Source organism: Aulonocara sp. 'chitande type north' Nkhata Bay, linkage group LG15, assembly GCF_057382095.1.
Source record: "Aulonocara sp. 'chitande type north' Nkhata Bay isolate Kocher_YH1m ecotype deep benthic linkage group LG15, A_spYH_male_GT1.1, whole genome shotgun sequence".
Classification (NCBI taxonomy): domain Eukaryota; kingdom Metazoa; phylum Chordata; class Actinopteri; order Cichliformes; family Cichlidae; genus Aulonocara; species Aulonocara sp. 'chitande type north' Nkhata Bay.
The window spans coordinates 33,308,646-33,335,606 of NC_141358.1; the positions used below are offsets into that span (position 1 = coordinate 33,308,646).

At 39.5% G+C, this 26,961-nt stretch overlaps 1 protein-coding gene across 6 annotated transcripts; it reads left to right on the forward strand.

The window, feature by feature from the left end:
• On the forward strand, positions 1–26,961 carry map3k7 (mitogen-activated protein kinase kinase kinase 7). Of its 6 annotated transcripts, none has more exons than XM_086262967.1 (18): positions 1–283; positions 795–914; positions 1,033–1,143; positions 1,222–1,287; positions 1,367–1,412; positions 3,840–3,978; positions 6,510–6,634; positions 7,415–7,543; positions 7,870–8,000; positions 13,792–13,873; positions 17,470–17,600; positions 17,959–18,106; positions 18,853–18,933; positions 22,953–23,020; positions 23,609–23,708; positions 24,380–24,441; positions 26,376–26,491; positions 26,744–26,961. In XM_086262967.1, exons 2-18 carry the CDS (start codon positions 822–824, stop codon positions 26,922–26,924), a joined length of 1,809 nt encoding a protein of 602 aa, XP_086119093.1. In that variant the 5' UTR covers positions 1–283; positions 795–821; the 3' UTR covers positions 26,925–26,961. The 6 variants fall into 6 exon arrangements, with proteins under 6 accessions (XP_086119093.1, XP_086119095.1, XP_086119098.1 ...); XM_086262969.1 differs by having other exon boundaries at positions 844–914; XM_086262966.1 differs by lacking the exon at positions 1–283 and adding an exon at positions 294–518 and having other exon boundaries at positions 844–914.

Below are 26,961 nucleotides of genomic sequence, written 5' to 3' on the forward strand. Positions count from 1 at the left end.
ACTTCCTGGTGGAGCTCCCCCTCTCCCCTGCGAAGAATCAAAATACATTCCTAGCAAGCCAGCTACACAAGTTGTCAAAAAGTTATGCTTGTTTGTCAAGTGGATAGACAAAACAGTTTTTATAAAAATGGACGTTATTCCAGGTTTTTTTTTACATGAATAGTAGAAAATATCCCCATGTCCACATAACCGGCACTGGTGACAAGTCATCTACGAAGAGTTGGATTGTTGAAGCTAAGAAAGTCCTGGTAGCTAGCGTTACCAACCGGGCCAGCCAGCTAACGTAAGCTGCTATTTTAACAGGCCTCGAATTGCTTGTCTTTTTTAAGGTTGTGTTGTGACAGTGTCAGACTCTGGTGAGGAATGGTGTAGTCTTATTCTGTCGTCCCAGATCTTTAATTATGCAAAAAGCTAACTTTAAACACTTATTTTCTCCAGTAGTTTTTCGTAGCAGCTGCATAACTGAGCTAGTTATGCTATGCGGTTAGCCTTGACTGCATCAAGGGAACTGACAGTAGGTAGGCAAACGCCGATCCGTTTTTCGGTGCTTGACAGCCGGCCAAAGAATGACAATTTGCCATTTTTGAAGGCTGTAACGTGTTTGTTTTATTGAGTAGCCATGTCTCCTTACGGCATCAGTCATAATTACGCAGTTACGGTAAAAAAAAAAAAAAAATACGACTGCGTAATTGCAATTGATGTCTTGAAACCTATCTAAGTATCCTTGTGCTGATTTATTTATTATTTATTAATATTGAGCTTTTTACCTATGTGTTGTTTGCTCGTTTTCATAGTAAGTTACTAGCTGACCTAAGCTAGTAATGTCTCTATCGTTACCACCAGCGGAAATGCTTGAAACACCACCTGGGTATCCCTTTGAAGAAATCAATTATGAGGACATTGAAGTTGAGGAGGTAACTTGGGATTATTTTTGCTGTTTTTCGTGTCACTAGCGCATGACAACAGTTAGTGTCAGCTCGATGAAGCTCTTACCTAGTGAGTGTAACTTTGATGCTAACTACCTGTTCTCAGGTGGTGGGGAGAGGAGCTTTTGGGGTCGTCTGCAAAGCAAAATGGAAAGGAAAAGATGTTGCAATCAAGACTATTGAGAGTGAATCAGAGAGGAAAGCCTTTATTGTTGAGGTATTTTTTCGTTATTGAAATATTCTCAAGATTATTTCAACAGCCTGCCTGTGTGTAACTTTTCCTTTTCATCTCCAGCTCAGACAACTTTCACGTGTGAATCACCCCAACATTGTGAAACTGTATGGCTCTTGCAATAGTCCAGTAAGTTCACTAGGATAACAATGACTATTTGGTCTATTTGGTTGATTTTGAGTTTTTGATGGTGTTCTTTCCACCGCAGGTTTGCCTTGTGATGGAATATGCAGAAGGTGGATCATTATATAATGGTGAGTCAATATGTTTTAATAGAAAACACTATGGTTGTGTTACATGTTACACCATTTATTTTGCTTTGCTAGTAATGAACACTGCTTTAGACAGACACAGCCCTGTTGAGTTGATCCTCCAGTTGTTTGCATGTTCAGCCACTTTTCTGATTCGTTAGAAGTCCATGTTTGCACAGCGACATGCAGCCCTTACATGCACATACCTAAATATTCAGATAAACCTGGGAACTGGTGGGGTATAAAATTGATCAGTAATAAAATAATTTGTGTGCGTACAGTTAAGACAGTTAAATTAACATTTTCAGTAAGAATGAAAATTGAGTATTTGAACCTTCTGCAAATAAATTACATACATATATTTCTTACAGCCTCATTTTCAAATAAGTTAAAAGACTTATCCTATGTATATCTAGGCTTGTTGTTTCTTATGTTTACCATGAGTGCTTTTATAAGCAATTTGTTGTCATGTAGCAGCAGAGTCTGGGATTACTGGATGTCAGATAGGTGCAGGTTTATTTGAATTTTTTCGCCTAATGATGGCCTCCCTTTCTTGCGAAATCTCTTTCCCCCTAACTTTCAAACCATGAAAAGCAAATTCAACACTTCAGAAATGAAATATCATGAAATAAGAGGGGAGCAGCCCTCACCTGGCCCAGCTGGCCAGGTGAGGGCCAGTTTCCTGGCCAGGTGAGGGCTTTTCCTCTGCAAAAGGGGGACAAATTTAAATCTCTGACCTCAACTAAAAGGTCAAGGTCAGAGGTCAAGTTTTTGAAAATCTTGTGAATGTGATAACTCAAGAAGGATGCCATTTTTTTGTTTTAAAAAAATTGAATTAAAGCTGTCTCCACTTCAGTCACAACTGTTTTATATATAATTCATTTTGGGTAGCATTCAGAGACAAAACGTCAAAAACTTGTGTCTTAAACATTATGGAGGGCACTGTTAGTACTAATTTGTATCATGTTCATAAAATATTCTGTGCTCAGTTGTACTTAAAATTTGCCAGAATTGTTATGGGGCAAATTTCGCTGAATTTCAGTGAGTTTGGGGTTTTCCCCTTGTAGCTATCAGGTTTACTTGAATGAGGTTTTGGGACAAAGTAGTTTGCTGTTCTTAGTGGTTTGCTTATAATACATTTTCATAAACTACATTTTTGGACATAGTTTTGTGGGACATTGCGGGCAGTGAAGCAAATATAACAAATGCTGAGAACTATCGAAAAGTCCTGTTGTTCTTGATGATATTGCGTGTGTTTGTGCGCAAATGGAATTCCTGGTCTCTGACTTTGGCTGGCAATTGTTGTGATGATGGAAATATGCTTACACCAATGGCATCATGGTGGACATGATAGTGTAAAAATGACTGTGTGAAGATGAGTTTGAAATTAGTTTTGCGGAATAAATTTGGACAAAATGAAGTGTAAAGTGAGTTTTTCTAACAAGGCTGCAGATAGCTCAGTTTGTGTTGTGATTACATTTCATGGTGAAATATGCTGACACTTTGAAATCCAGTCATAAGATATTGTTGAAACAATGCTTTTGGATGTCTACAAATTTAGAGTTTGAACCTCAACCTCTTTTCCACTGCAAATGAGACTCTAGGCAGTTTAGTCTTACTACAGAGTCAGGTCACATGTATATGGTTGAATGAGAAAATACACATTATTTTATATCAGTTACTCAAAATTAATGTCATTAATATTATAATTTTTTCTTAAAAATATATATGCTGTTAGAGGGTCATTGTGGGTATTTAATGTGCATATATGTTTCTTCGTGTGCTTAGGCCTTGTATCTGTTAGCTGTTCTGGCGAACATTTTTGGTTGACAGAATGTTTATTAAGGGTCACCCTTTATTGATAATCAGTAATGATAATGTCCCCAATGAGTTTGAAATTTTATGTTGACAAACACTCATTTTTATTTTTATTTTGATTGGTGAACTAATATACACTCCTGGGATGTCTTGTAATACTCGATTGAATTTCAAATTAACCTAGTAAGTTGTAAGATATTTCTCCAGCATTTTTAAACATGCTGCTGTCATTTAAAAAAAAAAAAACATTAATATGAATTATATTTTTAAATATGATTGTATAATAATGATCATTATTTACAGGTATTCTGTTCCTCCTGGTGTCAAAAATACTAAATTATGTCTTGGAAGCTGTTAATGTAACACTCTTCTCCTTGTGAAAATAACACCAGGCTGTTTCAAATTTATAACATAGGTGCATCTGCTGGGACACTGAGGGCTAGTAATAGCTTTTTGTCAGTACTCTTAAAGAAGCTATAGTGAAAATGCACATGGGTGTTTCAGTCCATATGACAGTGTCATAAATACTATAGGGACCCCACACTTTGCCTAGTTGGTTTGAAGGTATGCTGTCTGTGGTCGCTGTTTGAGACTGTGTTTTCTTGTCCACAGTACTGCATGGTGCTGAACCCCTCCCCTATTACACTGCTTCCCATGCTATGAGCTGGTGTTTACAGTGTTCCCAGGGTGTGGCCTATCTCCATGGCATGAAACCAAAGGCTCTCATTCACAGGGACCTCAAACCACCCAAGTATGCACCTTTTCACCTCACACACTCCTTTATGTTTCCAGCAAATTATTTCTTTAAAGTAGTTTGATTCAGTTTGTACTATATTGTGTTCTTGTTAAAATATCTGGTATCTTTTGAGAAACATGTAGAGGCTTTTTTTTTTTTTTTTGGCATGACATTGTAAGCCACTTAGTTGAAAGTTACTCAAGATATTAACTAGGGCTGCCACAAACGATTATTTTGATAGTCGACTTGTCACCAATTATTTTTGCGATTAGTCGACTAATCAGATCATGCATCCATTGGACGTAAAACGTACAGCTTATTGCACCAGCACGCATCTGCTCTTGTATAACTAACTCATTAGCTTACAGTTTGAAGTGTTTATGGTATGTGCTAACTAAAAATAAAGACAAGATGATAGTTTATTAAATTTTAATTAAATCTGCAGGTTGTTTCAGTGAAGTTTAAATAAACTCAGCCGCCTGCTCCTTGCTATCTAAAATATAACAAGACACCGGAGTATATTCTCGAGCATCTCACACTTCTGATAATCAGTTGTTTGCTTGACGTTTATTCAGCTGTGTAAAAACTATAACTTTATTTCTCAGCCAAACCGATTTACTCAGGAACAAATAAAATACTAAAAAAGCCAAACAATAACATTTTTAAGTTCTCTAAGTGACTTATATTACATGTTTAACCTGAGTAGTGAAAGACGGCGGTGGGTTTGAAAACGATTTGCCGGGAGTCCGGTGTTCTCACAGGCTCTAATGAGCCTTGAACCCCGGCTAACTATCGAGCTGGTGAGACGTATGTTACCCACTAGCTATCGAGCTAGTGGGTAACGCACATCTCCGAAAACGTCAGAGCGCTTTTGAAAATATGTGGTGTCTTGATAAACTGAGCAGATATTTGAGGTTTACACAGCTACATTCTCACCTGAAAATATGTTAAACTTTATTTTGTGACCCAAAAAGAATAATAAGAGTAATATTAAAACTAACTAGCTGCCGCCATTGTTGACTACTGCGCTGGGCCGCGCTATGAATTCTGGGGCACAGCTTCTTCTTCTTCGGGGTTTAACGGCACCTGGCATCCTTGTAGATGCAGTGCTGCCATCTTCTGTTTCAGTCCGTTATTACACTCTTAAATTCTACTACTTATTCCTGCGTCTTTTGTGATCTTACAAAGCTTCAAACGACGCGTCGAGTATTAAATCAGTCGTCGACGATTTTACTAGTTGACTAATCGTGACTAGTTGACTAATCGTGGCAGCCCTAATATTAACAGACATTTATTGCGACCTATCAGGAATGCTGAGGTGTGTGGAAGTGTCACAGTAAGATGTGTGTTGTATTTTGTTTTTCTTATTTTATTATGGCTCTTTTTATTTACCTTTAGGATGCTAATGAAAGTTTGGAATTGTGACATGTTCAGAATATATCATTTTTCTTTCTCTCTCATGATACGAATCCTACTATCAGAGAATTTGATAAAATGCTGTATTTTTCAAAAAAGAAGAAGAAGAAGAAGAAGAAATTAGCAAGACAGTGTACTCCAACCCTTAAATAACTAGCCAAAACATTTTGGCCATAAATGAACGACATTTGGATGTGTCTGATACAGGCAAAATGGGAAGGTGTAAAGACATTATTTACTTCGATATACATTTTGTTTTGGGCTTATTCAGATTATATTCTCATTGATTATGGAAAGCCTAGATGGAAAAAAGGGAAATGAAAAGCAGTGGTTGCAATTCAATCTGGCAGCTTCAGGATTCAGGGAATGGCATTACATGCCAGCAATGTAAAATCCTGATCAAAGGAAGTGGTAAATACCATGAAGAAAACCTGTGTTATCAGCATATAGAGTTACTTGCATCTTCTTTATAACAGCTGGATCAGACTAACACACCCTCTATAAATGCCAACTCTTGCAGGGCATCCACACAGGATGGAAATCTCATTATTATGTGAAGACTGTCTTTATTCTTATTGCATGGTCATTTCCTCTGTGGAAACCCTTTAAATGTGTTGCACTAAAAAAAAGAAAACATGTGGAAATACAGAATAGTGGTAGATTTGATGTAATTGTTTACTGCTATATAGGATGCAGTAATTAATGAAATATGTTGTGATATCTGGATTATATTCCATTGTCTCAGACCAGAGGCAACACTTCCAGCATTAATTAAAAAAAAAAAAAGCAAGAAAACTAACCTATTACTAGTAAGTATTCTGTAGGAAGAGAGGACCAGCTTACCTGTTCTGTGTAGATCATTTGGAGAGTTTATAGAATTAATGAAGCCTCTCATAGTCACAAATTGTCACCTATCCAATATTGTACAGGAATTTATTTCCTGCATTATTACTATAGAATTTCCTTTGTCTCAAACAGTCGTAAGAGCCGAGCACTGTCATTCCTCTAGTACTTTTTAAAAAGAAACATTTTAAACCAAACCGGGCTGAAGTTAGTTACAGTTAGTCCTATGTTGTTTAGTTCAAGGCACTTTTTTGCTGCTAACAGGATGTATGTCTTCCTTGTTTCAGTCTACTTCTGGTGGCAGGAGGCACTGTGCTGAAGATTTGTGACTTTGGAACAGCATGTGACATTCAGACACACATGACCAACAACAAAGGAAGTGCAGCATGGATGGCCCCAGAAGTATTTGAAGGCAAATATGAGTAGTATTACAGCTGTTTGAAATGTTTTCCTATTTTTTGACCAAGAAAAACTGAGATGTGTTTTTCTAATTACCTCAGCCTCATCATCTTTGTCATGTTTCATCTAATTGGAGATGGGTCCTGCTATTATTATTATTATGATTATTATTATTATACTATATATTACTTCCACCATACTCTTATTTATTGATAGTAGCTACCGAACCAGTGACAGTGAGATGATGAATGGAGTCATGCTGTACTGGCTTTTCTTCTGTAAACGCAGAATTTTTGTTCTTACACAACCAAGAGCCTAATGTAAGTCTACAATAAGAGACTGATTAGAGGATGTCACAGGGAAAGATGAATTACTCCTAGTCATTGCCTTGTTTTTGGATGCATGTTGCAAGACTCCAGTGCAATTAAACAAGCCGCTTTTGCCCCCTCAGTGAACCCTTCACAACTAATTTCCATCAGTGTGGAATGTTATCAGAAAAACCCAGCGCAGCAAGTTTGAAATAGGTGTATGATGTGCACTTTAATTCTTCAATAACAGGCTCCATAATTAAGCAACACAGGAGCCGTTCCTTGGTGAAAATGGCTCCCTTATTTTCATCCTCCTCCCCACTGAAAGCAAGAGAAAAGCTGCTGCCTCTGCCAGGCACATTCCTCGCTCTCTTGTCAAATGTTCCGCAGAGAATTTCCTTTATCAGTCAGTGATGTCAGACTGAGCCTTTTCCCCCTCTTTGAAAAGGACCTAAGTGTTGCTGTGGGTTTCTTTCTACTCACAGGCAGCAATTACAGCGAGAAGTGTGATGTGTTCAGCTGGGGAATCATTCTTTGGGAGGTGATCACCCGCAGGAAGCCCTTCGATGAAATCGGAGGGCCAGCTTTTCGCATTATGTGGGCTGTGCACAATGGTGAGTCACTCTTCCTGTCTGACTGTGTGGGTCTGTGTGTTTGTTTGTGGTGGGTGATGCAGAGGTCACATCCAGCTGTCGGCCACTAAGAGTGCTCAGGCATGCATGCTAGAAGATTGTCAAAATAAAGATGTTGGCAGAGGGGGTAAAAGACATGTTGACCTTTTCAGCTCTCCTTGCAGTTTATTGCATCCTGGATGCAGCACTACTGACTCAAAAAATGGGAGGCAGTAATATATAATATTTATTTCTCTTGTGTTGTGTGATGCAGATATGTCTTTCCCTGTAACTGCGTGTGACCAGTTATTTCTTTTTATTGTATTCAGGCACAAGACCACCTTTAATCAAGAATTTGCCCAAGCCCATTGAAAGCCTAATGACTCGCTGTTGGTCCAAAGACCCCTCTCAGCGGCCTTCCATGGAAGAGATAGTGAAGATCATGACTCATCTAATGAAGGTATTCTGCCTTGTGTACTTTTAGTAAATTGAAGTAAATGAATCAAAAAACTGCAGTCTCCGGGGGTCTCATCAGTTTGTTAAAATTAGGGATGTACACCTCTAGCTGACAGCAATGTTTAATCATTGCTGTCCTTGCTTGTCGGCACCAGAAAAAGTAGCTGGTCGAATATATTCTAAACATATTAGTTTATAAATGGCAGTTACCAGTCCAGAGATGTTATGACTAGGGATGGGTATCGTTTAGGTTTTATCCGATACCGGTGGCAAACCGGTACTTTTGAAACGGTGCCGGTGCTTAAAAAATGGAAAACACAAACTTTGTCCAAAAACCTCTCATGTTTATCTGTTTTTTTGTAAAAAGATAACAATGTTAGCCTTTTATGCAGCTATAGGTCATATATGGTATCACTCTTGGCTGGAAGCAGTGCTTAAACAATGGAAAAAACACAAATTTTGTCCAAAAACCTCTCATGTTTAACTGTTTTCCAATTTTTCTTTGGTCATTTTAGCCTTTTTGGCCAGGGTGAAGGGAGTATCTGCCATCAAACAAGAAGACAGCCGCATGTAACTACGACGGTGTTTTCTAGTTTACCTTACATGCATTAATGTACAATTACACACGAACAACATTAAGCTACTCACGCAGAGAAGAACGGCTGCTGCTGCCATCATCATCAGTCATCATTTCTGCTACACTGGCAGGGCTAGGGGCCAGGGCTCTCCTCTTCCGTTTCTTGGGGGATGTTGATAACTCCGGGTCCGATAACAGGCACCACACACGGAGTAGGTACGGTGCATTTCTCGGCTTTAAAAAAAGCGGTATGCGTCGCCAGGTGTTTCATCAGATTCAAGGTGTTACCTCCTTTGCACAGTATCACCTTAAAGCACTTGTTGCAGGCTGCTGAGTTTGCATCTTTTGCTGTGAAGTACAGCCAGACTTTTGACTGCTTCACCTTGGGCATTTTTAATCTGTAGCTCTGCTCTAAAAGAACGTACGTACCTGGGCCCACCTACTATCCTTGGAAACATAAAATGATTGGCTAGAATCTGAAGTGTATCAAATCTCAGGGAAAAAAGCACCGAAATAAAGCACCGAAATGTGCGCTGCTTTTCGGTCTGGTTACTACCGTTTATGTCAGAACCGGTGCCATCATGGCACCGGATACCGGTACCCATCCCTAGTTATGACACCACTATCCATCTCTCCCTCTATCTCTCCGGTCAAAGGGGAAGTAAACAGGCGACGAGTATTAAATGGTGAAGTTGTGCAGATTTTTGTGCTTTTTCAAAAAAAAATTGAGCAGCTGTATTTTTGCCATTCAAAATTAATAATTTCATTAAAACCAAGCAACCAAATTTTGCACCAGGGTGTGGACACTAGCATGAAAGAAAACAGTTTAGTCTGTTTTGCATTTGGGCTGATATATACACCATTTGTGAAAGAATGGGGCACTCTCAGGAGCTCGGTGTATTCCAATATGGTATCGCGATAGGGTTCCGAGTGTGCAACAAAAATGTCCTTGCTACTAAATATTACACAGTCAACTGTTAGTGGTATCATAACAAAGTGGAACCGATTAGGAATAAACCTTGTGGAAATTCTTCCTAAAGGAGTTGAAGCTGTTATAGCTACAGGAGTAGGGCTGCACGATATTAGGAAAACCTGCGATGTGCAATAACTTTGATCAATATTGCGATAACGATATGACTTGCGATAAAATAAATAGCAAAAAAAAAAATGAAATGAATACATAATTTCCATAATGGAAAAATACATCATTTCCATTTTACTGCAACAGTTTATTTAAAGAAAGCTGCTGTATGAGCAGTGTATGAGCAGTGTAACAACAAAGTGCACTTTAACATTGAAACATTACCCCCATAAAAAAAAGACATCCTTCCCGGTCTCTATCATTAGTTTTAAATAAACATAACTTAAATTATACTGCAAATGATCTCAATGCAGTTGTTCATCATTTTACCACTCACCAAGTAGTTATGATGTAAGTCAAAACTGGAGAGGAAACTTTACTGTAGTGCTTGCGTAGTTTTCAGCTTGGCTTAGTTCAAACATGACGGTCTTGCAGCATGTTTCGTACATTTGTGGAATGGCGACATGGGAAATGTAGTTTCGTGAGGGGATGCGGTATCTCCGGTCCACTTTATGTATTAGACTGGTGAAGCCCTCTCTGCTAACTGTATTTATAGGCATCATGTCTTTAGCCAAAAAATGTGTAATGGCCTCTGTTATTTCTTTATACCGCTTCGACGTTTTCTCATAAGGAGTTCCACTTGAAAAATCTGATACAGAGACTGCTGTTGGATTGCTGTGCTCTTTGTCTTAACATTAGCAACCTTTGTTTGGCTAGCCCTATCTTTCTGGAACTCTTCAAACAGTTCTCTGTGGTTGTATTGAAGATGATGGTGGAGATTAGTCGTGATTCCTCTGGTGGTTGCCACAAGTGTTCAGGAAGTTTTGCAGAGTACCTGTGTTTGGAGAACGTCGTCTTTATCAAATCCAAAGTACCTCCAATTAAGCGAGGTACTATTATTATTATTATTATTATTTTTTTTTTTTTTTTTTTTTAAGCCACGAGTTCATAGTCAGTAGCATTCTTGTCATGTGTCTCGCTCTCAGCCATTACAACTCTGACTCATTGCTGCAGTGTTGTTCACTCCCCACCTCTAATCCATGTGATTGGTTAATGCCGTGAAGGGCTCTATTCGACTGATCAAATGTGTAAAGGGGTTTCTTTTATTGGTAAATTCTTTAAAGCACGTGTGTAAACATTTTAAGGTACCCAATTATCGCCGTTTACGCCGTCTTTTGCGATGGGCCCATCGCACAGGCTGATATCGCGATGACAATAAATTTTCGATTTATTGTGCAGGCCTATACAGGAGGCAGGCCAACATAATTTTAAACGCTATTAATTAAGAATGGGACGTTTATATACGTGTGAACTAAGCCTGGGCAATATGAGGAAAATCTAATGTCACAATATTTTTTTGATTATATCATGATACACAATATATATCACGATATGTTTAAATAACCTCCAAAAAACAAAAATTGTTTTCAACCATACAGTGCCTAAATTTGCACTGGTATGCTCATTCAATATTTATTTTTCTGCTTTGAATACAAGAAATCTGAATGAATTAAAATGTTTTATTTAAACCATTTTTTTTAACCATCAGTTGCACGCAGAGGTTTTTGACCAATGACAATACTGTCACAGCAGGTGGTCAACACTAGACCTTTAAAAAGCAAACAAAAGATCATAACGAAAAAGGACATCGAGTAATAATAAAACAATTGAAATTGTTCTTTTGTGCTTATAATATATAAAAATAGTAAAATTAAAATGTGATGACCCCAAATTACAGAAAAAAAAGTCTAGACGGTGACTATAAAAACGATTGACAAAGAATCAGGTATCACAGCTGTTTTATTTAACATTTTCTTTGGTGTGTGGGAAGATATTGACATGCAGAGTTTAAAACATTCTTCATTTTGCAGTGGATGACTTTTCGGCTGTTGGAATACATTTGTGCTACTGCTTCCCGTTTGCGGCAATAGTTTTACGGCACATTTTAACCATTTAACACCATTTTAACAGTCTTACATTGATACCAAACGTGTATACTAAGAGGTTTGAGGGGTAGCATTGGTGGCCAACAGTATTTTTGAACATTGATGTAATTATGCAAATTATAGATAGTCTTGTGTATTATTTTATAACACTTCTAAAATACATCATTCATATGTTTGAAAAACCATTATACTATTCTAAACAAACCACATCTTTATTCATATACAGTGGGGCAAAAAAAAGTATTTAGTCAGCCACCGATTGTGCAAGTTCCCCCACTTAAAATGATGACAGAGGTCAGTAATTTGCACCAGAGGTACACTTCAACTGTGAGAGACAGAATGTGAAAAAAAAAAAGCCATGAATTCACATGGTAGGATTTGTAAAGAATTTATTCGTAAATCAGGGTGGAAAATAAGTATTTGGTCACCTCAAACAAGGAAAATCTCTGGCTCTCACAGACCTGTAACGTCTTCTGTAAGAAGCTTTTCTGTCCCCCACTCGTTACCTGTATGAATGGCACCTGTTTGAACTCATCATCTGTATAAAAGACACCTGTCCACAGCCTCAAACAGTCAGACTCCAAACTCCGCCATGGCCAAGACCAAAGAGCTTTCGAAGGACACCAGGAAAAGTATTGTAGACCTGCACCAGACTGGGAAGAGTGAATCTACAATAGGCAAGCAGCTTGGTGTGAAAAAATCAACTGTGGGAGCAATCATCAGAAAATGGAAGACATACAAGACCACTGATCATCTCCCTCGATCTGGGGCTCCACGCAAGATCTCATCCCGTGGGGTCAAAATGATCATGAGAACGGTGAGCAAAGATCCCAGAACCCCACGGGGGGACCTGGTGAATGACCTGCAGAGAGCTGGGACCAAAGTAACAAAGGTCACCATCAGTAACACACTACAACGGCAGGGAATCAAATCCCGCAGTGCCAGACGTGTTCTGCTGCTGAAGCCAGTGCATGTCCAGGCCCGTCTGAAGTTTGCCAGAGAGCACATGGATGATACAGCAGAGGATTGGGAGAATGTCATGTGGTCAGATGAAACCAAAGTAGAACTTTTTGGTATAAACTCAACTCGTCGTGTTTGGAGGAAGAAGAATACTGAGTTGCATCCCAAGAACACCATACCTACTGTGAAGCATGGGGGTGGAAACATCATGCTATGGGGCTGTTTTTCTGCCAAGGGGACAGGACGACTGATCCGTGTTAAGGACAGAATGAATGGGGCCATGTATCGTGAGATTTTGAGCCAAAACCTCCTTCCATCAGTGAGAACTTTGAAGATGAAACGAGGCTGGGTCTTCCAACATGACAATGATCCAAAACACACCGCCCGGGCAACAAAGGAGTGGCTCCGTAAGAAGCATTTGAAAGTCCTGGAGTGGCCTAGCCAGTCTCCAGACCTCAACCCCATAGAAAATCTGTGGCGGGAGTTGAAAGTCCGTGTTGCTCGGCGACAGCCCCAAGACATCACTGCTCTCGAGAAGATCTCCATGGAGGAATGGTCCAAAATACCAGCTACTGTGTGTGCAAACCTGGTAAAGACCTATAGTAAACGTTTGACCTCTGTTATTGCCAACAAAGGTTATGTTACAAAGTATTGAGTTGTATTTTTGTTATTGACCAAATACTTATTTTCCACCCTGATTTACGAATAAATTCTTTACAAATCCTACCATGTGGATTTATGGATTTTTTTTTTTTTTTCACATTCTGTCTCTCACAGTTGCAGTGTACCTCTGGTGCAAATTACTGACCTCTGTCATCATTTTAGGTGGGGGAACTTGCACAATCGGTGGCTGACTAAATACTTTTTTGCCCCACTGTATACTGTGCTATATAGTGTCAGAACTATAGTAAACGAAGGTCACTTAGCAGTTGACCAACCCTATCTCTTTTCTGCAAGGTAAATATGGCTTTGTGTCAGTGATCTCTGGTAGATTCATTCTTGGTGTTCTCTTAGTGTTTGAGGTTGTAACATTAAGCCAAATATAGCTTAAACTTTCCATATATTATTTATTATATATATTACATATATATACATAATACATATATTATGTCTCAAAATATCACCAAGTCCTACTCTCCTGAATTAATTATACTAATAGGATTTTTTTCATTCATAGTAAGCCTGAGTTGAGAACTCCCAACATTATGTGTTGTTTTCATTCTTTTTGCAGTACTTCCCAGGGTCTGATGAACCCCTTCAGTATCCATACCAGTATTCAGATGAGGGACAGAGCAACTCTGCAACTAGTACAGGTACATCTCATGTTAAGGTCGTGTGAAGATGACCCTCTAGATTATGTTTAAATAATTATAGTTCCTCTTACTGCTGCTAATCGCTTTTCTTTACAGAAAAACTATTATGTGCGTCATTAACTTACTTCTTCTACCACATAGGATTTTTTTCCTTTGTTAATTCAAACTGTTTTCTCTGCCTGCACAAATACCATGGATGTTTACAAAGGTGTACTATGAGCGGCATGTTGTTGACCAGCACAGCAACTCCAGTGTATCCTGGTATCTATACAGTTGCCCAGTACTGAGCTCAAGGTCACATGTGTTTTAGAAGTTCTCAGAATAATATACCTTCAAAAGAAAGCAGCCTTGGCTTAAGTTTGTGGGCAAATGATTGCAGTAAAATTCAGGCCAGTACACATAACATTAGCAGCTGGATTAACATTAACATGAAGCAGTAAGATAGATGTTCCTAAGTACATAAGTACTGGAGTACACCAAAACATCCTCAAAAGCCAGACATCATTCCGCGATCCAAGAAAATTCAGGAACAAATGACAAACTAAATAAAGCCATATCTAATTCAATTCAATTCAACTCAAATTCTTTGTTGTCCCAAAAGGGAAATTAGTTTAGCAACAGGATAAAAGTAAACGCAACAATAATATAAAATTACAATAATAGTAATAGAAAAGCTCTGGGACTCCAGAAAGCCACAGTGAAAGCCATTATCCACAAATGGGGAAAACATGTAAGAGTGGTGAACCCTCCCAGGAGTGGCCACATGACCAAAATGACCCCAAAAGTGCAGTGACGACTCATCCAAGAGGTCCCAAAAGACCCCAGAAGGACATCAGAAGAACTGTATGCCTCAGTTAAGGCCGGTATTCATGACTCCACCAGAAGAAAGAGACGACAAAAGGAACATAAAGGCTCTTCTCAGTTTTGCTGGAGAACATCTTGATGATCCCCAAGACTTTTGGACAAAAGTGTGTGTCCCCTGGCATCTTGCATTACTATAACACAGCATTTCAGAAAAGGAACATCATACCAACAGTAAAATATGGTGGTAGTAGTATGATGGTGTGGAGCTGTTTTGTTGACTTGCTATAGTAAATGGAACCATGAATTCTGTTGTCTACCAAATCATCCTTGAAGGAGAATGTCCAGCCATCAAGCCGAAGTTCACTTGGGTTCTGCAGCAGGACAATGATCCGAAACACACCAGCAAGTCCACCTCTGAATGATATAAGAAAAACCAAATGAAGACTTTGGAGTGGCCTAGTCAAAGCTTTGAACTGAATTTGATTGCCATTCTGTGGTATGACCTAAAAAGCCGGTTCATGCTCAAACTCTCCAGTGAGGCTGAATTACAACAATTCTACAAAGATGAGTGGGCCAAGATTTCTCCACAGCGCTGTAAAAGACTCATTGCCAGTCATCACAAATGCTTCAGTGCAGTTGAGGGTGCAGTGACAGTAACACTGAACAGAGTACACAGAAGTGTGGCATTTTTGTGAATTTATAGGACCAGCACTGAATCAGTGTGGCATACAGTCAGGTCCATAAATATTGGGACATCGACACAATTCCAACAAATGAAACAAACAAGATGTGCTTTAACTGCAGACTGTCAGCTTTTATTAGAGGGTTATTACATCAAAATCGGGTGTAGGAATTAAAACAGTTTGCATATGTGCCTCCCACTTGTTAAGGGACCAAAAGCAATGGGACAATTGGCTTCTTGGCTGTTCCATGGCCAGGTGTGTGATATCCCCTCATCCCAATTGCAATGAGCAGATAAAAGGTCCAGAGTTCATTTCAAGTGTGCTATTTGCATTTGGAATCTGTTGCTGTCAACTCACTATCAGTGAAGCAAGCCATCATTAGGCTGAAAAAACAAAACAAACCCATCAGAAAGATGGCAAAAACATTAGGCGTGGTCAAAACAACTGTTTGAAACATTCTCATGAAGAAGGAATGCACCGGTGAGCTCAGCAACACCGAAAGACCCAGAAGACCACAGAAAACAACTGTGGTGGATGACCGAAGAATCCTTACCCTGGTGAAGAAAACACCCTTCTCAACAGTTGGCCAGATAAAAAACACACTCCAGGAGGTAGGTGTATGTATGTCAAAGTCAGCAATCAAGAGAAGACTCCACCAGTGTGAATACAGAGGGTTCACCACAAGATGTAAACCATTGGTGAGCCCCAAAAACAGGAAGGCCAGATTAGAGTTTGCCAAACGACATCTAAAAAAAACCTTCACAGTTCTGGAACAACATCCTATGGACAGGTGAGACCAAGATCAACTTGTACCAGAGTGATGGGAAGAGAAGAGTATGGAGAAGGAAAGGAACTGCTCATGATCCTAAGCATACCACCTCATCAGTAAAGCATGTTGGTGGAACTGTCATGGCGTGGGCATGTATGGCTGCCAGTGGAACTGGTTCTCTTGTATTCATTGATGATGTGACTGCTGAGAAAAGCAGCACGATGAATTCTGAAGTGTTTCGGGCAATAATATCTGCTCATATTCAGCCAAATGCTTCAGAACTCATTGGACGGCGCTTCACAGTGCAGATGGACATTGACCCAAAGCATACTGCAAAAGCAACCAAAGAGTTTTTGAATGGAAAGAAGTGGACTGTTTTGCAATGGCCAAGTCAATCACCTGAACTGAATCAGATTGAGCATGCATTTCACTTGCTGGAGACAACACTGAGGGGAAAATGCCCCAAGAACAAGCAGTAACTGAAGACGGTTGCAGTAGAGGCCTGGCAGAGCATCACCAGGGATGAAACCCAGCGTCTGGTAATGTCTGTGTTCCAGACTTCCGGCTGTGATTAACTGCAAAGGATTTGCAACCAAGAATTAAAAAGTGAAAGTTTGATTTGTGGTTCTTATTCTGTCCCATTACTTTTGGTCCCTTAACAAGTGGGAGGCACATATGCAAACTGTTGTTATTCCTACACCATTCACCTGATTTGGATGTAAATACCCTCTGACAGTCTGCAGTTAAAGCACATCTTGTTCATTTCATTTGGAAACCATTGTGGTGGTGTATAGAGCCAAAAATGTTAGAATTGTGTCGATGTCCCAATATTTATGGACCTGACTGTAAGTACACGTGAGCCTCCCACCTCTCCCAGGAGCCACAGATGCTCTGCCCCCACCCAACTCCTCCATAGAGATGGCCGTGGCAAGACGATTCAAATACAGCCTCAACTCAAATGAGACAACCACCTAAGTTTAAGCATATAACTAAGCAGAGGAAAATGCATTGTAGTAATATTTTCAGTCTATTTCAGATTTCTATATTTGTCTGTTAGTTCTTTATTTTCATTATTTGATTTTTTTTCAGTGTTTTGAAAACTCAAAGACAACAAAAATCCACAAAGTTAATGTAAAGATGCAATACCGGTGAAAGTGTATATTTAAAAAAATATTGAAACTGTCTCTGTGCCAGTATAAATTTGAGCAGATAGCCCTTGTGCCAAAAATTTACTGCAGTCTTGTTCTCGATCGCTCCTTTCCTGCCTGCCTGCTTTGCTGTCCTGATATTAAAACTGATAAATAAATTTAACTTCTGTCCTGTGTCTATTGAAATGACAGGTTCATATGTAGACTACACTGGTAACAGCACAAGCTACAGAAGTGATGCGAACATGGAGCACAGTGATTCTCAAGGGAGCAATGACACTATTAAGATTACGCCTCAGTTTGCACCTCATTTCAAGCCAAAGGTAAGACCATATTAAAAAGGGACGTTTTTACTGTACATGTAATGATTTATCTTTTTTTTTTGTCTTCTGTTGACAACTCTGCTGGTTTCTGTGTTGTGGTGTTTTTTTTAACATAGTTTTTACATAGTTTGGATTCATCATAATGCATATGTCAATGAACAATGAAACAAACATAAAGGTCCTTAAAGGACAATTTTTTCTATTAGCTGTTATATTGACTGGTAAAAAAATGTATATCCCAGGTTTGCAGAACACTGAAAACCCAGAGTCAGCCATGAAGTTGCACTGATAAGCACTTAATCCTCATTTGTAATACAGTCTTCTGTGGTTCAGTAAAAGTTTCGTGTTTGTCTTTCAGGGAGACACATTAAGGAATGTGTCTCTTTCCAGAGGGGGCAGCGTTGAGAGTCTGTCAGCACGAACACAGTGCCTGTCTTCTTCTGACAGCAAAAGAATGAGTGCTGACCTGTCAGAGTTGGAGCCCAAGATGCAGTTTGCACCTGCAGGTAATGCCAGACAAAACTTGGCACAAATCAATACATCAAATACATTTAAGAAAAGAAAAAAAAGACCAGCTTAACAAAGCATATTGGCCTGATCATGCCATTACTTCAAATTTAAAAAAAAAAAAAAAAAAAGGGGGGGAGTGCATGCAGTATTAATATTGAGGCAGTCTTTGCTGGTCCAGTCTGGAAGCTTCTTTTTGGCACCTAGGTCGCCCTTTTATGTGATTTCATCACTTTGAATTGAAGATTGATTCCTCATTAAAAGTGTCAATATGTCTCTGAAGATAGGGCCTCTCGAAACCAGCTGTCGCTAATCTCCTTTCAGCAGATGTACTCGTGCTGTCATAGAGAAACTAAATCAAGAACTCCTCTGGTGTAGTTTCGATTTCAATGTGAATGTCTGTCAGTTTTCTTTCTTGTTTGTTTGTTTGTTTTAAATGTTGTTCACAATTAAATATAGCTTCAGTGGTTGGGGTTTCTAACATTTAATTATTGAAAACTCTGTTCTCAGATCACCTTGTTGAACTTTTCCAAAAAGCAAAATGCCTGCTCTTGTCTGTGCTGAGGAAGGTAGTGCATTCTCTGCTGACTGTCTATGCAGTACTGATTCACAGCTCCTGGAATGAATGGTGCATGTTTCCTCTGCATGCACAGCTATGTTCTGCATGTGTATGACCCACATTTGCAGTCCAGCTGTGGGCATGCTTGTCCTGTATGCAGCTATATGTGTATATGTGTTTTTGCAGCAAACCCCCCGTATAAGCGAGGCCACCGTAAAACTGCATCATTCGGAACCATACTGGATGTCCCCAAGATCGTCGTTACAGGTATCACTGGACTACTGGTCTTTCCGGTGACACGGTGGAACTGGCTTGAATGAGCCTGTGGGTTACTGTCATCAGACATGGCTTTCTGTTGTGTGTCACTCCATATGATCCCCTCAAGAATGCAGATAATGTTCATAACATTTAAATTTTTTTCGAATTTGCCCTCTGATTTAAAAACACAAACCAAAAATTTAAAATTTAAAAAAACAACAACACAGAAGTCCTTGAAGCTGATTTTGGAGTTACATACATCATAGCTGTGTCATGTCCTGTTTTCTGTTTTTTCTTTGTTTGTTTTTCGTAAAATATTGAAGTTTTCTCATCTGTTATCAACACATTTGTTGGAGCTGTGTGCATATTTGTCCACTAAAAGCAAGTGGTTGTTAATCAGTACGTTATAGTCAGTATTTTGACATAGATGAGATAACTTTCCTAAGTCCTGGCCCTCTCCTGTCTCTTATATCCCTGGCTTGGCTGCAGCAAATCACGGGTAGCAGTAGTAAATTAGTGCATTTGAGCTTGTCCTTGACTTTCATGCTTAGAGGACATTGAGAAAGCATGGCTATTTTTTTTTTCCCCATTTCTCACTCACTTTCCATCCATCCACATCCACTTTGAAAAAAGTCATTTTGATTAATTTCCCTCACAGTGAGGGTCAGAGCTATTATTATAAGTTGAGATATGGATCAAAGGGAATGGGGACAACTCTGCCTGTCAGAAATACTTCTATTTTGAAGATATATGAGAGACATTGAGTAAGTGTTTCATTTAATCAAGTGGTGCAGGGAGTCTGCATGGAATTGTTATAGATGGTAAGGCACGCACCTTTGGATCTGCAAACATGTACAAGGAAAAAAAATAACCAATTTATGTAATGAGTGTCAGTAAAATGTGGTCTGATCTTCATCGAGTCACTTTTCCATGATCCCTCCAGATCACCGCTGACTCACCACCAAACCAATCACGTTGGTGGTGAGTGAGCGACCCGACCGTGGGGTGTGCTTTGATCTGTGAAACGTTACATGTGTAACACTGTCTATGTGACTACATTTAAGAAGTGCTTAAAATATTTGAAAAATGTTTAGTGTCATCTTGTCAGTACAGAACATGACATCATCAGGTTGGTTGTTTGCAGTCAATAGGTTTATATTAGTGTATGTTATCTAACTAGTAATAGAACCAATAACTCTAAAACTAAAAATTTGTCTTAATAGGATCACTTTTCATGGATGTAAATTAGAAATTTGGGGAATGTCCTGACTATAGAAGAATCCCTTTTCCAAGTGGGTGGTGTTAAAGTTGATATCGCTTATTTTATTTATTTGTTTGTTTGTTTGTTTTAGGCGTCAGTTAATTGTGAATCACACAGGCCTAGAGATCAGTCAAATCCACCAAAATAAGTCTGCACTGGTCGTGACTTGCGACCAGTTGCAAATGGTTGCTGTGAGACTCATTGCTATAGAGCCATCCACGGAGACCTAAAGACTTCATTGACCACTGACCCCCGTGACCTGTTTGGCAGGCGATTGCTGGATGTTGCGGCCAGTCTTTCATGTGATATTAGTTGCAAAGATGTATACAGTGCTACACCAAAAGCTTCCTGGGGATTTCTTTGGTAACTAGCAGGTCGCCAACAGTTTGCATAGAAGATGCTGACCAGTCTGCAAACTACTTGCCAAGCAGTTGTGCGTTTTTAAAATGTGTTGGTTGCAACATGTCATTGCTGGTTGGTGAAAAGTTTATGCAAAATGTCACATTTTTAATCGTTAATTGCATTGTTTGCCATAACTTTGATTACAAGTATTGCTTTTTTCAGTCCATTATGAATGTATTATTATTTAGAGGCCCTGTCACACTGTCCTAGAGATTAGATAACAAACACCAGCAACCGCAATTTTAACAGGAGGACATTTTATCTTAGACTGTCCCAGTTCCCATTTAATATTGCCATTTCAGAGATTGTGACCATATATAATACAGATTAATGGTATGTTGGTAAAATGTCAAAAGTCTGATGTCTTGAATAATATTTAGCATTTTTGGGAGTCCTAAAAAGTTTAATTCCATTCAAAGCTTAGTTGATTTTGGTGTGAAGCCCAGAGGGACCTGCCTGCTAATAAAATATCATTTTAGGTTAGTACCTGTGGCTAATTGTCATGTTGTTGCTCCAACTGTCAACTCTTAGCTTCAGAGTGACTGTTATTCCTAAAGACAGATATGTAAATTATTAGTGCTATTATGAGGAGTGGTAGTAGTATTACTCCATGTACTATTGGTTGCACTTGTGTTTTGGTGCTAGTTTGTGACTCTGTGTAACATATAGGGATGGATATCGTTTAGGTTTTATCCGATACCAGTACTAAACCGGTACTTTTGAAACGGTGCCGGTGCTTAAACGGTGCTCGAATCGGTGATTAAAGAATGGAGAACACAAAATTGGTCCAAAAACCTCTCATGTTTAGCTGTTTTTATGTAAAAAGATAACAATGTTAGCCTTTTATGCAGCTATGGGGGATTTATGGTATCACTCTTGGCTGGAAGCAGTGCTTAAACAATGAAAAAAACAAAACACAAACTTTGTCCAAAAACCTCTCATGTTTAGCTGTTTTCCACTTTTTCTTTGGTCATTTTAGCCTTTTTGGCCAGGGTGAAGGGAGTATCTGCCATCAAACAAGAAGACAGCCGCATGTAGCTACGATGGTGTTTGCTAGTTCACCTTACAGGCATTAATTTAATAACGTGGTTAGCCTACTCAACGTAAATTACACACGAACAACATTAAGCTACTCACACAGAGAAGAACGGCTGCTGCTGCCATCATCCGTCATCATTTCTGCTACACTGGCAGGGCTAGGGGCCAGGACTCTCCTCTTTGGGTTTTTGTGGGATGTTGCTAACTCCGGGTCTGATAACAGGCACCACACCCACAGTAGATGTGCTCGGTGTGAGGTCTCGCAGTAAGCTATCAAATACGCCACATTTTTCGGCTTTTAACAAAATGCTGTACGTTGCCAGGTGTTTCATCAGATTCAAGGTGTTGCCTCCTTTGCACAGTATCACCTTAAAGCACTTGTTGCAGGCTGCTGAGTTTGCATCTTTTGCTGTGAAGTACAGCCAGACTTTTGACTGCTTCACCTTGGGCATTTTTAATCTGTAGCACTGCTCTAAAAGAACGTACGTACCTGGGCCCGCCTACTACGCTTGCAAAGGTAAAATGATTGGCTAGAATCCAAAGTGTATGACATCTCAGGAAAAAAAAAAGCACCGAAATAAAGCACCGAAATGTGCGCTGCTTTTCAGTCTATGGCACCAGTTCTGACATAATACCGGTACCCATCCCTAGTAACATGTGTGGAGAAAAAACTGGAATTCTGTCAGAACTTGAAATTGCATGCAACTGAAGAGTCTTGTAGTTCCTGCAAGGTGATCGAGCTGATGTTCTGATTGCACCTAATGTCATCCTGGCATAGTGTTAACCTGACCAGCAGATGAATTGCTGATTACTAGAATGAGTACTGTGACATTTTGTGTTTTTGTCTGAGCCGCCCCCAACAACCTCTTTTGTATTTTTGTCTGGAGTGGTGGTTTGTGTGTATGCTGTGTTCTCTGTCAATGGCGGTTACTTATAGCCCCACTGTTTTTGTTCTCTTCTACCCATCCCTGAGTCTGATTCTGCTGCAGGTGTCTTTATGTTAAAACAGAGTTTTTCCTTCGCACTGTTGCCAAGTGCTTGCTAGGGGGATTGTTTGGGTTTCTTTCTAATATTGTTGGGTCTTTACATTTCAATATTGTGAACCTTGAACAAGTGGCACAACATAAATAGAATTGAATGGATTGGTTATGTTCCCGCCACACCACAACTTATGATGGTTAAGTAAGTGCAACTGTTACAGTATGGCTCTGTGGGTCTGGATCCCCGTCAAGCCACAAGCAAACACAGGGATTAGTCCCCCAGTACCACTATCCATAGTACTTGAGGTCTCACTCTTTCTCTTGTCTGTCCTTTACGCTTTTCACAGCCACATGTGAGTCTCAGAGACGTCGGTCTGTACAGGATCTGCCAGGCATCTGCACAGAATCCAGCCAGGTAAGACATGTGCAGAGGACCTGTGAGGTTTTAGCTTTTTGATGATTAGTGACTTTAGGGATTGAGCGTTTAAAGAGATCTAACTTAAATCACATTTTTTAGTTTGAAAGATAACAGTTAGCTTTTCTAGTTTCATGCTCTTTATGGTGTGCCCAGAATTATAGCTTCACTGTTCAGTCCTTAGCAGTTCAACAAAACCATATTCACAGATCACGTCACAGCATAATGCGATTGTCTACTATACCATTAAAGTATCAATGCATTAGATTCATTAGTAAACTTAAAACCTGCACAATCAGAGTGCACAGTACTTTCGTGTCAAGCTTAAAGCATAACAGCCACATTGTGGGACACAAATGTGACAGAACTGCTTAAAGTGGCTGTTAAATGGTGCGCTCATTATTCTTCACTATTGCTGCTAACAAAACACTGTGGAGCATCTTCAAAGACATGACATTACTAAAAATGTCTCCATGTTGTCTACAATGAGTGCACTATTTTGCTCATATTTTGGTCCAGATGTCATTTTCTCACTCTGAGACTTGGAGGGTATTATTGACTTTTTGGCTTCTTTTGTAACCTTTGCAGGGGAGTAGGAACAGCAGTCGATCTTCCAGTCCAAGTGTGAGAATGATGCCGCCTGACAAGACAAGTGGCAGGGGCTATTTCTCCCCCGATGACCCCACAGGTAATGACAACTGCACAAATTCCACTACAGTTAACTACTGTTTACTACATTGGGTAGTGCCACCCAATGTACAGCCACAATTGAGAAGGGAATCACTGTTGAAAAGTTTTTGTAAGCTATTTGTTTGAAATTATGAGCAACAGTACAGAAATTATTATATAATTATTGTAAGTATTAAGTCTCAAACTGCCACATTGGGAAAGTATTATTAGGACTGAACATATGAGTCATATCATGTGCAGTAACAGCTGGGAACTCCTGGCATCTCAGTTTCTGATGAAAACTGCTAATTGGTAATCCTCAAAAAGCTCTCCTCTTCCAAATCCATGACAGTCTAAGTGAATTGAAACAAATCCTTTCTGGACCATATCAAAAAGTTTAGTTGCGAAGAACTTCTTGTCAGCTGTTCCCCCTGAGGTATCCATGTCAAATGTCAGAGTGAAAAATTGTACCCCTCAGTGATTTATTACACATCTATTAAACACAATGACTATACCACCATCAATATCACTGTGGCCCAACTTTATAACTCATTCAGGCTACCTTTATAAATGTTAATGATTTTTCTGTTTTTTGGCCAAAGATGTGTTTAGGACGTGTGTTGCTAATTTCTGACATTTCTGTTTCTATGAAGTCTCAAAACAGCCTGTTATATATCTTTCTCCCCTCAGATACAAATGGCTCAGACAACTCCATTCCCATGGCTTATCTCACCCTAGACCATCAGCTGCAGGTACACCATCCTATCAGGCACTTGTACACAATGCACTGATGTGTAAATAATAGGGGTGCAACGATACACAAAATCCACGATTCGGTTCGATACTTTGGTGTCACGGTTCGATATTTTTTCGATACAAAAAAATGTTCATTCCTTTTTAATTTGTCATTTATTAAAATTATAAATATATATTTTAACTCAAAAGTACAGTTTTTAAATGTAATGTTGCTGAAACAACAAAATAATTTAAAAAAAAAAATCTTATCTGGTCGAGAAATCACTCATCTTTGGAAAAGAGTTTATTTCAGAGGAATGGCTCTTTTCAAAATAAAAGCTATACTATACGCTTCTTCTGGGCTATATTCTCAGCAGCATATTAAACATATCAGGTCCCCATAAGGAGAATCATGTGCTAACGGCTGTCTAGTTTGTAGCATACGTACTTGTTGTTTTTGTCTGCTTCCACTTGTCTTTGCACTAGGATGATGTCGGCGTAAATGTGCAGTCATATTCGTTGTGTTCCCACTAGTGCTGTCAGCGTTAATCTCGTTAAAATTGACATTAACGCCATAACGCGGCAAATCTCCGTTAACGAGTTACTGCGGATCGCCCCGTGTGTGGGGCTGGACGGCGTCAACACGTTAACGAGCTAACTGCGCTAACGCACTAATTCCCAACAATGTAATTGAGCATTGCGTGGTACATCTAACATACTGTTTTACTTTTGTCCATGACGCGCTTACCTTCAGGGTCATACTTCACATGAAGACCAAAATAGTTCCAAACGCCAGATCTGAATGAGGGTGGGGGAGGTTCAATTTTGGCTAGCGTTGAGGAAGTTGCCATGTTGCAACGAGCTTAACATCTGTCTCGCTAGCTTGCGCTGAGCTCAGTGGATCTACGCTCGACAGTGCAGCCTAGACGGAGTAGTTGAACGCAGATACACTGAGCTCTCAACACAGACAGCATCATCAGAAGAAAAGTTGATAAAATAAATTAAAAATTTTGTATTGTTCGATACATATGCGTACCGAACCGAAAGCACTGTATCGAACGGTTCAATATCGATACGAGTATTGCTGCACCCCTAGTTAATAACCCTTCCTTCCCACTGTCACCAAAAGTGCTTGCTCATAGTGGGTCATATGAATGTTGGGTTTTTCTCTGTATGTATTATTGTAGGGTATTCCTTACAATATAAAGCGCCTTGAGGCGACTGTTGTTGTGATTTGGCGCTGTGTAAATAAAATTGAATTGAATTGAATTATGCTTTGTAATGTAAATGCTGTATTGAATCTGATGCGGCTCAGCTGCACTGGTATCAATTCAAGTTCATTGAGTTTTATTTTTAGAGTGCCAAATCACAACAACAGTTGCCTCGAGGCACTTAGCTATGAGGCGACTGAGGCCATGGGACATCAGCCATCTCATTATTATTATTATTTGTAGAATCCCAGTAGAGCACTACGATCTTCCAATCAGATGCTCCTAGCACAACCTAGGTGTCGACTGAAGTCCAGAGGTGACCGGGCCTTTGCAACCGTGGCACCGAGACTCTGGAATAACCTCCGTGTTCATATTCGGACCGCCGAGTCTATCCAGTCTTTTAAATCATGTCTTAAAACCCATCTTTTTACTTTGGCTTTTGATTCTAACTAGTTGGCTGTTATCTGGCTTGTTGTATTGTCACCTATTGTTTCCTGCCCTGTTTTCTTACCGTTTTGTTTTAATTGCCTCATGCTTTTACTGACTGTGAAACACTATTGTCAACTTTGTTGTTTTTAATATGTGCTATATAAATAAATTTTGATTAGATTAGATTACTATTATTATTATCCCTGAGGACATGATGCTCTGTAAACAGAGTAATGTAAATTTAAATACGCACTAGCTGATACTAATGCCTGAGCAGAATATTTTTAAACAGCGTCCATTTTCATTTCCAGCCCCTTGCTCCCTGTCCCAACTCCAAAGAGTCCATGGCTGTTTTTGAGCAACACTGCAAGATGGCCCAAGAATACCTGAAAGTGCAAACTGAGATTGCCTTGCTAATCCAAAGGAAGTAAGTGTAGTGACTAAAGTCAAGTGTTGCTTAATTATTTTTCTTAAATTCACTTTCATTCAAAGACCTCACATAAACCCCAGTGGAAGATGCTTATTCATTGTGTCTTAACTGCCAAATCTCACAGCTGTAATGTGTGAATGTTTAAAATTTTAATTGCATAAAAGCTACCAAAGCTGCATGCATAATCTCGTAACATAATGTTGAAAATGACATGCCTAAAAACGCAGCCCCCCCTGACTATCTGCACAGGAAGGAGCTCATTGCTGAACTGGACCAAGACGAAAAGGACCAGCAGAACACGTCCCGTCTGGTGCAGGAGCACAAAAAGCTGCTGGAGGAGAATAAGAGTCTGTCCACATACTACCAGAAGTGTAAAAAACAGCTGGAGCTGATCCGGGTTCAGCAACAGAAGAGACAGGGCACGTCATGATGAGACACAAACTCTGCCACTCCCCCTCCTCACCCCC

Coding starts and splice junctions, on each gene's coding strand:
- map3k7 (XM_086262966.1), top strand. CDS start 479: ATGCGGTTAGCCTTGACTGCATCAAGGGAACTGACAGTAG. Junction 8,001..13,791: donor TCATGACTCATCTAATGAAG/GTATTCTGCCTT, acceptor TTCTTTTTGCAG/TACTTCCCAGGGTCTGATGA. Junction 18,934..22,952: donor CCCCAAGATCGTCGTTACAG/GTATCACTGGAC, acceptor CGCTTTTCACAG/CCACATGTGAGTCTCAGAGA.